Source organism: Ranitomeya variabilis, chromosome 1 (genome assembly GCF_051348905.1).
Source record: "Ranitomeya variabilis isolate aRanVar5 chromosome 1, aRanVar5.hap1, whole genome shotgun sequence".
NCBI lineage: Eukaryota > Metazoa > Chordata > Amphibia > Anura > Dendrobatidae > Ranitomeya > Ranitomeya variabilis.
The window spans coordinates 14125421-14139572 of record NC_135232.1 but is presented as its reverse complement, the minus strand read 5'-3'; the positions used below and the strand labels follow the sequence as shown (position 1 = coordinate 14139572).

At 45.4% G+C, this 14152-nt stretch overlaps 1 protein-coding gene across 1 annotated transcript in view; it reads right to left on the bottom strand.

Annotated features, from left to right (window-relative positions):
- Nucleotides 1-14152, bottom strand: part of LOC143793535 (uncharacterized) — a 71628-nt gene that overhangs the window by 25437 nt on the left and 32039 nt on the right. The window contains exons 4-7 of the mRNA XM_077280586.1: nt 5128-5225; nt 4971-5049; nt 4770-4867; nt 4535-4652 (exon numbers count right to left, since the gene is read on the bottom strand). Coding sequence (XP_077136701.1) covers nt 4535-4652; nt 4770-4867; nt 4971-5049; nt 5128-5225 — 393 coding nt within the window. The remainder of the gene's footprint in view (nt 1-4534; nt 4653-4769; nt 4868-4970; nt 5050-5127; nt 5226-14152) is intronic.

The following is a 14152-nucleotide window of genomic DNA, read 5'->3' as shown; positions in this document are numbered from 1 at the left end:
AAAAAAAATTTTTCGGGCACTTGGGGGTGACAATGTCTGTCAGGGCACAACTGGTCCACTGCTGGGCATATCGCTGTGACAAATCTTCTTGCTCCAAAATGTTTGATCTGCTGCACATCGTCCAAAAGTAGTTACAGCCACAGTCCTCTACACCAAAGCAGATGGTGGAGCGAGTTTTAATGGACTGGTTCGTGTACTCCCTTCAGAGCCCGTTGCACACTTGAGTTGACCAGAAAGATCCCTGGAACCCCTATAACTTGGTCGGAGTGGTTGAAAAGTATCAAGGGTCAAAAGGTCCTTGAGGAGACAACCCACTTCCTACTGGGGGGGCGGAAGTTAAAAAGGGGGTGGGGAGTCCAAAGTCCAAGGGAGTAGTCGAGGTCATGCCAAGGGCCTAATCAGGGGATGTAATTTGCTAGAGATGTCACAGCCCAGGATATATAGTTGCAAATTGTCCTCTGACCACCGAGCAAATGGACTGTAGCATAGGAGGCTGGTGTTCATTCTATGCATATCCAGATTGCAGTGTGGACTGTCCACCCAGCGAGGGGCCCCAATCTTGTCTTGTCTCATGGTGGAGAAGAGAATTTCTGCAGAGACTACAGGAAACTAAATGAACTGGCTAAATTTGACACGTATCCGATGCCCAACGTCTATGAACTCGTAGAGAAGCTAGGGTCAGCCAGATACATCACCTCTAGACCTAAGGCAAAGTGCAAAGGAGATGATGGCCTCTTCTACACCTGACGGTCGCTTCCAGTATACCAGAAGGCCGGTTGGGGTGCCAGGAGTCCGTGCTACCTTCCAGAGAGTCATGGACCGGATCATAGCCCCTCACAAAAAGTAAGCGGCAGCTTACCTTGACGATATTGTGATTGTCAGCCCCGATTGGGGTAGTCATCTGCAGAAGATCCAGGACGTGATGGATGTGCCGAGGAAGGGGGGTAAGGTTAACGTAAACCCAAAAAAGTATGCCATGGGGAAAGAGAGGGAAAATACTTGGGCTACATTGTCATAAAAGGTGAAGCAAAACCGCAAGCGAATAAGGTGGAGGTAATCCAAAATTGTCTTAAACCGATCTCCAAGAAACAGGTCCTCAGGCATTTCTAGGAATGGTGGGAACCTATCAGCGGTGTATACTGAATTTCACCAAGATAGCCACACCACTGACCGATCTTCTTAAAGGGAACCTGTCACCCCCAAAATTGAAGGTGAGCTAAGCCCACCGGCATCAGGGGCTTATCTACAGCATTCTGTAATGCTGTAGATAAGCCCCCGATGTATCCTGAAAGATGAGAAAAAGAAGTTATATTATACTCACCCAGGGGCGGTCTCGATGCGGTCCGGTCCTCCCATCTTCTTATGATGACGTCCTCTTCTTGTCTTCACGCTGCGGCTCCGGCGTACTTTGTCTGCCCTGTTGAGGCAGAGCAAAGTACTGCAGTGCGCAGGCGCCGGGAAAGGTCAGAGAGGCCCGGCGCCTGCGCACTGCAGTACTTTGCTCTCCTCAACAGGGCAGACAAAGTACGCCGGAGCCGCAGCGTGAAGACAAGAAGAGGACTTCATCATAAGAAGATGGGAGGACCGGACCGCATCGAGACCGCCCGCCCAGGTGAGTATAATCTAACCTCTTTTTCTCATCTTTCAGGATACATCGGGGGCTTTATCTACAGCATTCCAGAATGCTGTATATAAGCCCCTGATGCCAGTGGGCTTAGCTCACCTTCAATTTTGGGGGTGACAGGTTCCCTTTAAGGGCACAAAGACGTTAATGGCCAAATCGTCTCTGGAAGCAGAAATGGCGGCCCAAGAGTTGAAACGCAGGGCTACAGGACTTCAACTTTCATGTGGAACACAGGCGTTGGAAGCACTTTGGTAATGCAGATGCTCTTGTATAGACTTCCGTGTTTAGTGAATGAAGGTGCCAAAACCCCAGGCTTTGGGCAGATGTGGGGGATATGTAACAAATTCACTGGCAAAGTACTGGAGGGGAGATACGTAGCACTGAGCTTGTTGGCTTCAGTAATATAAACCTAGGAAAATGATCCAGCACACTACGTGCTGAGAAGGGTTAATCAGCCATGTTTAGTGCTAGGTTGATTGAACAGCTGTAATTTTGTAATTTTGCACTGGTTTATGCAGTACTCTTAATAAACCAGTGGAAGATTTAAAGAGACAGTGTTCCTGTGTCTACCTCTATGTGCAATCGAGTGATATGATCTACCACAATATATATCTATATATATATAAGTTTATCAGGGAACCCCAATGTTTTCCTGGGTCTCAGAATTTTCCCGCTGGACTACGACACACACAATGGAAAGAGTGGACCTGCAGGAAAAAAAAATCACCTCCTGTGTCCTCCAATGAAGCGATAGAGAAATTAGCACAGTCACTGAGGGGTTAAGTTTGTATTTTTTGTATCTTTTTCTTCTATATTATTTTCTTCGGATTTATTCGCATTTGCATTCAGCAGCGATTACCGTTCTGGAGCAGGAAACTTTAAATGGTCGTGTAAAGAGTTAATAGTTGTTGAGTAAAGAAAAAAAACGGATTGTACACAGACGGCACACGGGCCAATGTAACTCGCTTGGACTGATCAGATGAGTAGTTTTTTTTTCATGGACCTAATATACATTTAAAGGGATGTTCCCAAAATCACGTTTTTTTTTTTTTTTTTTTTAAATTTTGATATTATAATACATTTTTAAATCTGTCCTATTTTGCACATATCAGCCCCTAATTACGCCCCTCCAGGCTCCATTTACTCAACAGTTTCTGTGTGAACCCATATGTGGGGAGGAACCGCATGTTATATACCGGGATGGGAGCTACAGGGCCGGATATTATATGCTCGGGGGCTATGGGGCTGGATGTATCACACCTGTTTGTAGATACAAGCTCGTAATCCCTTTTATGATAAAGCAATTCTCCACCCTGGCACAGAGGAGAGACTAAACATTTGTCATGTACTGTGACCTACCTGGTGTCCTCCGCTTGCCTCTGACAGACTGGTGTTCTGGTTCTCCTACATCCAAGATGGCCTCCATAGTGGCAGAGGGATGACAGCCGTATGTCTGACCCACACCTCCATACCATGGCACTTCCTGACTTACCACAGGGCTCTTCATGCCACTGTGCAGCCGGCCTGGATGTGGAGGGACCAGAACATCGGCCTCAGTGTAGGAAGTAGTTGGAGGCAAACAGAGAGGACAGGTAGGACGACTCTACATGTGACATGTGTCGTCACTCGTCAGCACCAGGCAGAGGCTGCTACATCACCGACATAACCTGTACCACAAGCTCAATCATTTATATGGCAGCACGTGACTTGTGGAATAAAAATACGGACGGAAAGGATGGAAGAAATATTAACAAAGGTAAAGGAAAACTAAATCTGTGCTTCCTAAATCATTAAGAAGAGGTGTGAAGGTGGCCCTGTTATTCATCGGTGCACCGCCGGACTCTACAGGAGCAGCCGCGCCATCACCAGATGCTTCTGCTGTGATGAGGACAGAAGATAAAGCTTCACTGCACCGGAGACTCCACACAATATCACACACTGCTGTTATTATTACATACCTGTCATCATCATCATCATCATTGTTAGGGCTGGCGGAACGCACCAAATGGATATAAAGATAGCAATAAGATGCGTTTGCAGCCTGGGGTCCACTCTGCAGAGATAGAACCTGCTGCTAAGTAATGGCGGATGAACGCAGAACACACGCGGGTTAAACGTCAACCGGTGTGAGTAGAAGCAAACTCTGGTACTGCACAGAGTCGCAGTAGAGACGCTGTGCCTTGTTAGCACTCACAGGGTGCAGCAGGTGGACGGTAGTGGGATCCCTAGAATTCATCCTCACTACATTGGTGGTTGGACTCGCTCTGACACCCAGTGGCTTTTGAGCCCGCGCCTGAGGACGCCCTGAGCAGATGCTGACTCCAAGAGGGAATTCCCACACTAGAAGTGTGAACGCAGCTGTGAAGCCATTATTAGACGCTGACTTTTTTGCTCCACTCACCCTAATACCCAATCAACAACCAGAGGGAAGGGGATCATTCAGGAGCATTCACCAGAGTCAATCTCACAGCACACACATACATTGTCAGGTCTATACTAGCGCATGGCCGAGCGGCCATGCAAATCTTTTATAGTCGCAGCCTTCCGGGACCTTCCTGGTGGTCCAATCAGAGCTGCTACAGGACCTGAGCATGTGACCTCCGTCCTCAAATGAGAGGTCGTCCCATGGGCATGCTCAGTAGACAAATAGCAGGACTTAGTCTCTGGAGAGTCTGCTCGCCGCTGATTAATGCTGGTTACAATAGCTGAACCTGGAACAGTAGCAGTAACCAGACGTACAGCATCAGCTTGAGCAAGATGCTGGGACAGATGTCTCTGCTGAGCAGGCTCCTCTGTGGCTGGGGAAAAATGAGAGACCGCAGAGGACATGGTTCGAGATTCCCCCTGTGCAGCGGCGGGAACTCGACACCTAACAATCATCATCACCATTCGCCGGTTAATATCACACACCTGTGAAAACATCTACCAGAATCTCTTCCTTCCCGTCACTCACACACGGCTGATCCCCCCTCGTCATCTCTTCTTCTTCTGTCTCATGCTTCACTCTATTCTTAGTCGGATCTTCCTCCTGATATATCAGATGTAACAATCAATACAAGAAACCACCAAAATATGTGACATCTATGACCTCGATCAGAAATGTCCCCCCATATACAGATCGGGTACAGGGCTCAGCACCGTCTACCTGATGATCCTCCGGGACATCGTGATTCTCCTCTGGAGAGTTCTGGGGATACAGAGAACGGGGACATCTCTCTGGTGCATTTATTTCCACAACTCCATCTGTAGGAGACACAAAGTGATGGAATAGATTATGTCATGTGATGAGATGATGAGAGTAGTAGTAGGTGACCACAGAACAGACATGACAGTCTCCCCTCCTCACCCTGCTGATCGGCCCATATTGTGATTGCCTCTTGAGCTCCATGTATAACCTCAACCTGAATGTCAATCAGATCTTCACCCTAAAAAGAAAAATGTAAGATGAGCTCAGGTCCCATCACTTCATGGTCAGATGTTGTGGAGGCTTCAGTGTCATCTACCTGATGTTCCTCCAGGATGTTGTGATTCTCCTCCGGACAGTCCAGGGAATACAGAGGACGGGGACATCTCTCTGGTGGATTTCTCCTCCTGGATCCATCTGTGGAGACACACAGACTGAATACATGACCTGCCGTGTTTCTGTCTATTTATGAGACACGTCTCTCAGAACCGGTAATTCTAGGTTTATGTATCAGGGACTAAATTACAATGTTGTGGTCCTCACCACCGGTACCGAGGTCCCAGCACATTGTGGGCCCCAAGTATGAAGTGATAATCAGCTAGGCCAAAGCCTAATGTCACTCTGCTCTGCACTCGGAGGAAGAAGACCCTGAGGAGGGGGACAGAGAAGACCCTCATCAGTCAGAAGGAGGAGCCGTACTAAGAAACACAACTTCTCCAAATTTCCTCTCCACCAGGGATGGAACCACAGAGGAGCTGGAGAAAGCTCCACATTTCTATCTATCGATTTCTTCTCTCCTAATTCACCATTATGGAGATTGGGGGAAGGATGGTTACCATTTACCAGTGATTGTTTTTTGGGAGCTCATGACGTCACCATGAGGATACAGCCTCCCTCCTGGGCAGGATCCTCTGGGATCACTCTAAGAGGAGAGAACCTGCCATCCTTCTATTAATAGATGAGTGTCTGCATTTTTATTCTTCTTTAACCCCTTCATTATCTTTAACATATAGGTACGTCTTGGCGATCGTGCCAGCACAGGAGCTATACCCTCACAATCGCCGCTGGGAGCTCGGCTTATGGGATAGCAGAGATTCGGCTATCAGTGTCAGGAGCGGTGCCCGCACTGCCCCTGGCTGTTCACCCTCCTAGATGCCTCGATTAATATGGATAGCAAAATTTAGGAGACTGGGAGAGGGAGGGAGCTCCCTCTTCCTTCCAATCGGCACCACCGTGACGTCATTGCAAGTGCCCAATGGTCGTCATGGCAACCTGAGGTTGGCATGACAACCTCAGGGTCTGCCAGTGACGGTGCAAGGAGCATGGACTAAGAGGCTTCGGTCAGTGCAGTGTACCAGCGATCAGCATAATAAAAGCGCCACAAGATAAATTAAAAAAAATACCAAAATAGGTATATTTATGTAAAAACAAGAATAAAGTACACACATTTGGTAATTCTGCATCCAGAATGAACTGACCTATAAAACTGTCCCACTAGTTAACCCCACAAAGAAAATGAGCTGCCATACAGCTTCATCAGCAGAAACATAAAAAAGTTATAGCTCTCAGAATAAAGCGATGCAAAAATAATTATTTTTTCTATAAAATAGTTTTTCTTGTGTGAAAGCGCCAAAAAATAAAAAAATAAATAAATGAGGTATCGCTGTAATCGTACTGACCTGAAGAATAAAACTGCCTTATCAATTTTACCACACGGTGAATGGCATAAAAAAAATTCCTGAGTTGCTGGTGTTTGTTCATTCTGCCTCCGAAAAATCGGAATAGAAAGTGAACAAAAAAAATGTCATGTGCCAACGTCAACTCGTCCTGTAAAAAATAAGCCATCACATGACTCTGTGGGCCGAAATATGGAAAAATTATAGCTCTCAAAACATGGTGATGGTGATGCAAAAACTTTATTTTACAATAAAAAGCGTCTTTTAGTGTGTGACAGAAGCCAAACATAAAAACATCGCAGTAAGGCTCAGCTCATATTTATCCTGAGCTCTGCACTGAGCGCTTATGCCACGGCTTCTGTGCAAATCTCTGAAGTATGCGATTCAGACAGAACCCCCAGAGGAAGATTCCATATAATGAGGCAGATAGAGGCAGTGTGGACACCGTGTGGCTTATGATCCGACGGTGTCTGTCTTTTTCGACAGAGTAACTCTGCAGCCTCATTATAGTGAATGGACCTGTCCATCATGTCACCTGAATTACGTCACTCGGATATTTAGATGGAAACCCAAAGTAAGTGCTCAGTGTAGAGTGAAGGATAAAGGAGATCCAAAATGGGCCCAACAAAAGCTTCTACTCAATCCACTCAGGTCCGTCATCTCTCAATGGAAATATAGGGGGGCTTCAACGTTACTGATAGTACAAAGGTTCTGCAAAAGCACTTTGGCTGCTCGCCCCCAAAAAGAAATTCAGCAAATTCTGCACTCCCAAATTCAAATGCCCCCCTCCCTTCTGAGCCCCAGTGTGCCTAAACCACATTTAGCGCCCACATGTTTGGCATTTCTGTTGCGATGAGAGCCTGCCTAATTTATGTGTGCATATCTCCAGAAGCACAGGCTGGGCTTAATGTCCTGTCACTACAACGTATTGGTCATTACTACGGCAGTTTACAATTTTCACTCAACAACATCCACTGCCGCCTGTTTCTGGAATAGACCCATGGAGTCAAAATAGTCACTATATCTGTAGATAAATTCTCAAAGGGGTGTAATTTCCAAAATAGGGTCACTATTCTAGCACTTAGTGGCTCTGTATTTGGAGAACTATTCTAGGAAAATCTGCACTCCAGGAGGCAAATAGCATTCCAGAATCTCACCATATGGCTAAAAAGTACTGTACAGCCATATATGAGGTATTTCCATATTCAGCTACAGTTTTGGTGTCATTTTTATCCATTTTACCTTGTGAAAATGTAAAATCTGGGGCCAAAATAATTTTTTTTTTCTTCACTGCCCAAAGGTATAAAATTCTGTGACACACCTGTGGTGTCAATATGATCACTGCACCCCTACATGAGTTCATTGAGAGGTGTAGTTTGTAAAATTGGGTCATTGATGGGGGGGGTTCTGCTGTTCTGGCACCTCAGGAGATCTTCTAGTGGGTCATGGCACTTGCAATCCATAACAGTAAAATCTGAACTCCAATATGGCGCATCTTCCTTTCTGAGCTTCGCACTGTGCCTCAAAAGTAGTTATTGACCACACAAAAATCATCCTCACAACATTATGCTGCCACCACATTTCACTGTGGGGATGGTGTTCTTGGGGTGATGAGCTTTGTTGGTTTGGCACCAGACATAGCGTTTACATTGGTGTCCAAAAAGTTCAATTTTGGTCTCATCTGATCACAGCTCCTTCCTCCATACAATTGGGGAGTCTACCACATGTCTTTATGCAAACTCAAAACGAGCCTTACAATTTTCTTGTGTAAGTAAAGACTTTTTTCTGCCCACTCTTCCATAAAGGCCACTTCTATGGAGTGTTCTCAAAAGAAATTGCACTGTTCATTTTCTCCTATTCACCATTTTAAAAATTGAAAACTTCGGGCCAAAGCAACATTTTAGTGGAAAAAAAATGGTAATTTTCCATTGACTCAGCTAATGTTCTACATTTCTGTGAATAGCCCGATAGCCTGAGGGCTAAAAATGCTCACTACACCCCTAGATTAATTCCTCAAGAGGTGTAGTGTCCAGAATCAGGACACTTGTGGTGGTTTCTGCTGTCTTGGCATATCAAGGGTTCTACAAATGTGACATTGCATCACCAATCACTCTCAGACAAAATTACACTCCAGAATTCAGTTAGCGTTCCTTCTTCCTTCCCGAGCCTTGCCGTGCATGGAAACAGTAGTTTTCTACCACATATAGGATATCTCCGTACACAGGAGAAATTGCACAACAAATTTTGGCGTCCACTTTCTCCTGTTTTACTTTTGAAATTTCAAAATTTGGACCTAAAATCAACAAGTTTGTGGGAATTTTTTTTTTATATTTTCACGGCTCAATGTTATAAACTTCTGAACTATGAGTTCAAGGTGCATACCACACTTCTACATATATTCCTTGAGGGGTGTAGTTTTCAAAATGGAGTCATTTGTGGCTTGTTACACTGTTTAGGCACATCAGGGGCCCTGCAAACATGACATGGGGTCCGCCATCTATTACACCCAATTTTGATTTCCTAAAGTCGAATGGTGCTCCTTCCTTTCCGAGCTCTGCTGTGCGCCCAGTCGTTTTCTACCACATATGGGGTATCGACATACTCAGATAAAACTGTGCTGCAAATTGTATGGTCCATTTTTGTAAAATTTGAGGCTGAAGCAATATTTTTGTGGGGAAAAATAAAATCTTCATGTTTTCCCTCCACAGTTCTTTAATTCCTATGAAGCTACTAAGTGTTTCTTCTTGTATGTGGTTTTGAGCCCTTTGAGGGGTGAAGATTTTGAAATGGTGTCAATTTTGGGTATTTTCTGTCACATGGGCCCCTCAAAGTCACTTCAAATGGGATGTGGCCCCTAAAAAAATGGTTTTGTAAATTTTGTTGGAAAAATGAGGAATTGTTGATAAAATTTTAACCATTTCAATTTCCTAACAAAAAAAAAATGTTTTAAAAAATAAAGTAATGTAGATATATGGTAAGTGTAACTTGTAGGCATAAAAATTGAAAGTTGCAGCATTTTCTAATTTTTTGTCAAATGATCAATATTTTCAAAAGTAAAGGCAAAAAATAATGACCAGAATTGACCTCGAACATGAAGTACAACGTGTCACAAAAAAACAGTCTCTGAATCACTGGGATACCTTGAAGCGTTCCAGAGTTATCTCATAAAGTGACACAGGTCACAATTGTAAAATTTAACCTGATCATGAAGGTGAAAATAGACTTGAGGTGTGAAAGGGTTTAAGAGAAAAATCTCAACATCCATCTTGATATAAACACTGGGATTTTTGCCCATTTGTCAAGGCAAAACTTGTCCAGTTCCTTCAAGTTAGATGGTTTCCTTTGTGAACAGCGATCTTCAAAAATTTACTTGTTTACCCCTTAAAACACCCGAGTGTTACTTTAGCAGTACACTTTGGGTCATTTCCTCTTTGGAAGGTGAACCTTCATCCCAGTATCAAATCACTGACTAAAACAGGTTTTGCTCAAGAATATCCCTGTAATTCGCACCGTTCATCTTCCGCTCGACTCAGACCATTTTTCCTGTCCCTGCTGACAAAAATCATCCTCACAACATTATGCTGCCACCACATTTCACTGTGGGGATGGTGTTCTTGGGGTGATGAGCTTTGTTGGTTTGGCACCAGACATAGCGTTTACATTGGTGTCCAAAAAGTTCAATTTTGGTCTCATCTGATCACAGCTCCTTCCTCCATACAATTGGGGAGTCTACCACATGTCTTTATGCAAACTCAAAACGAGCCTTACAATTTTCTTGTGTAAGTAAAGACTTTTTTCTGCCCACTCTTCCATAAAGGCCACTTCTATGGAGTGTACGGCTTATTGTGGTCATATGGACAAATACTTGTTCAGTCTCTGCTTGGGAACTCTGCAGCTCTTTCAGGATTACCTTTGGTCTCTGTGCTGCCTCTCTGATTAATGCCCTCTTTGCACAGGCTGAGAGTTTTGACGTGCGGCCAGGTTTGTTGTGGTAACATTCTTTCCATTTGATGATAATGGATTTGATGGTACTTCAAGGGATCATCAGAGAATGGGGGATTTTTTTCTTATAACCCAACCTTGACTTGCACTTTCTCCAAACAAGAAAGGGACACTTTGTCTTCATGGTGTTGTTTGATTAGTGGTGCCGCCTTCTCCCTCTGGTCACCCCACTGCCTCTTCTTGCCTGTTGTAATCCTGCTGCTTCTGCCACCTCTGCACTGCCGTCCTCGATCTGCATGGCACCTTGCCAGGTTGGATGTGACTTCACCGTGCACCAAATCATCTTTCACTTCCGCACTCTGGTCCGCCTCCCGACTTGTTGATTTAACATCACTTGTTGGCAACTGTGTTTTACCATCATCGTCCACTTGAGAAACTAATTGCTGTTCCCCACCGTAGTTTTCTTCTGACCGTGGCTGCTCAAATATTTTGGCATGAATACATACGATCTCATGTCCCTCATGAAAAGTGCAGGGCGAGAGGCCAGAATCAATAAATGGAAATGTAAAGACTTGCTCCTCAGAGTGTCCCTGATTTGTCTGCTGCTACTGTGGCACCCCAGGAGTTCGGGTACCACAGTAGTGCTGCCTTCCTCTCGGGGAGGGTAGTGCTATGCCTGGAAACAAGAGGGATCTCTTTGGCAGGTAAATCACACACACAATACCTTCTGAATCCAGGCCAGGAGGGGGAGCTCAAAACCCAGTTTTAGGGCAGCTTCCCTGGATAAAGATCCTGGTTTGGAGGAGGAGCTAGCCAGTCTGAGAGAGACGGTGGACAGAGACAGTTGGTCCCAGGAGACCAGTGAGTGCAGTCTGGATCAGACAGTCTGGAGAGCAGACAGGAGAGATTTCAGGGCTCAAGGAGGCTACTAGAAGGCCTCATAGGAGCCAAAGCGCAGAGACTGGGTACCGGGAGCCTGAGGCTAGAGTGGAACTGTAGGACACCTAGCAGAACTGGAGGGCACAGGACTACACGTATACTGCCCAAACTAAGCCTGTGGTACAGCAGCACCCTGGAGCCTGTAGTCACCGTGCAGAGACCCCAGAAGGAACGGCTCAAGCTGCCTATCATACAGGTACCTGTCCCAGGACAGGGGAAAGAACAAGGACCTTGTTAGGACATTACAGACAGCAAGGGACTATAGAAAGTGCGCAGTGGAAGGCTCCCAACCTGACTTGCCAAGGGGATTCCACTTGTTTACAGGCTGCCTGGACTCCTAATGTACCTGTTGCCAGTAACCTGGACTGTGGCCTGCCAACTACAGTAAACCAGGTAAAGACTTTACAACTTGTGTCCTTTACTCATTTTACCGGCCTGCATCATCATCGCCATACACTTCAGGACCTCTGGGGACTCCGCCTCACCTGTGGAAAGCATTACCATTATTATTGTGACAACATCCCCCAGAGGACCCCTTTAAAGCAGCTTTGGTCCCCCTATTGACCGAACACCACAGGTGGCGTCACAACAGACTTATCTACAATACCCCTTAAAAGTCCATTCCCCTTTTATAGTGAGTCCCAGCGCCACGGACCGGGTTGCAGCCACCATGACATCCCCTTTAATAGCTGACCGGACCCGGTACCGAGTACCCAGCCCTGGTGGGCGACCCACTACCTTGGCCAAAAGGCGGGAATTTGCGGTGCTGTCTAGGATCCTCCGTGAAAACAATATTCCGTACCAGTGGGGATTTCCGGTTAAAATGGTGGTCACCCACGATGGGAGACTGCACATATGCCACTCTCCCTAATCGCTCCCCAAGCCCCTTCAATGATGAAGCCTGGGATGGACCATTCACGGAAAAAGCTCTCTTCTGACTGGTATAAGGCTTGAACTTAAGATAGTATAACCCCCTTGCACTCTCATGGACCTAGAGCATGTCGTCCAACCGTGGCTTATGTGGTCCTGGTTGAACTTGTTGTGTTTTCGTGATCCCTTTCCTTACGTCTTTGTTCCCTTCCTGTTGGACAATGTCAGATTGCAACAGAAGTTAATCTGGTGTGCTTTACATTTGTTTACATGAGTAATAAATTCCTCTCGTTGAATGTAAAGAGATTGAGCTCGCCCACAAAGAGGACTTTAATGTGGAAAGAGAATTTGATCTCCAATTGTGACCTCGCCTGCATTCAAGAGACTCACTTAATAATCTCTTTATTTATATAGCGCCAACATATTCCGCAGCACTTTACAGACATTATCATTGCTGTCCCCGATGGGGCTCACAATCTAAATTCCCTATCAGTATGTCTTTGGGATGTGGGAGGAAACAGGAGAACCCGGAGGAAACCCACGCAAACACGGGGAGAACATACAAACTCCTTGCAGATACTGTCCTTGGTGTGATTGGAACCCAGGACTCCAGCACTGCAAGGCTGCAGTGCCAACCACTGAGCCACCGTGCCGCCCACTCACTTGCTGGAGTCAGACATCTGGCGAGTGCAACACCCGCAATTCTCTCAATGACTATTTGCAAATGATCTTAAAAAGAATGGTGGAGTTTGTATTTGTGTAAAAAACACGGTTACTTTTAACCGTATAAATAAATAAAGACCCTGACAGTCGTTTTTTCATTGCGGTGTGCACCTTAAACGGCTCGCCCTACATGATAACCAATGTATATTGTCCAAATTATGGTCAATTGGCTTTCATTCGTGGTGTTTTGTTAAAAGTCAAAGAGATAGCTCAGGGCTTTGAAATTATCTGTGGGGACTTTAATAATCCGGCTTCTTCGGAGATGGATACCTCCTCTAAAAAGTCAGCCCGTAGGATGGATGGGTTCGTTAATCTCTGAATTGCATCTCCATAACATATGGAGATAGCTGCATGCTTCAGAAAGAGATTTTACTCTTTTCTCCTATACACAAATCGTGTAGCAGAATTGACATGTTTTTGGTAAATAGTCGCTCTGTCGCTAACGGTATAGCTGTATCTATAGGACCAATTACTTGGTCCGACCATTATTATTATTATTATTCATTTCTATAGTGCCATTTATTCCATGGTGCTTTACATGTGAAAAAAGGGGGCATACATAGATAGGTGCAATAAACATGAGCAATACAAGGCACACACAAGTACTGAAGGAGAGAGGACCCTGCCCGCGAGGGCTCACAGTCTACAGGGAATGGGTGAGGATACAGTAGGAGAGAGTAGAGCTGGTCATGTGGCAGTTCAGTAGACTGTGGATTATTACAGGTTGTAGACTTGTTGGAAGAGGTGGGTCTTCAGGTTCCTTATGAAAGTTTCTATGGTAGGCGAAAGTCTGATGTGTTGTGATAGAGAGTTCCAGAGTATGGGGGAAGCACAGGAGAAGTCTTGTATGCGGTTGTGTGAAGAAGAGATAAGAGGGGAGTAGAGAAGGAGATCTTGAGAGGATCGAAGGTTGCGTGTAGGTAAGTAGTGGGAGACCATGTCATAGATGTATGGGGGAGACAGGTTAAGGATGGCTTTGTATGTCATAGTTAGGGTTTTGAACTGGAGCCTCTGGACAATACAAAAGCCAGTGAACGGCTTGGCAGAGAGGAGAGGCTGGGGAATAATGGGGAGAAAGGTGGATTAGTTGGGCAGCAGAGTTTAGGATAGATTGGAGTGATGCAAGAGTGCTAGAGGGGAGGCCAGAGAGTAGGAGGTTGCAGTAGTCAAGGCGGGAAATGATGAGGGTGTGCA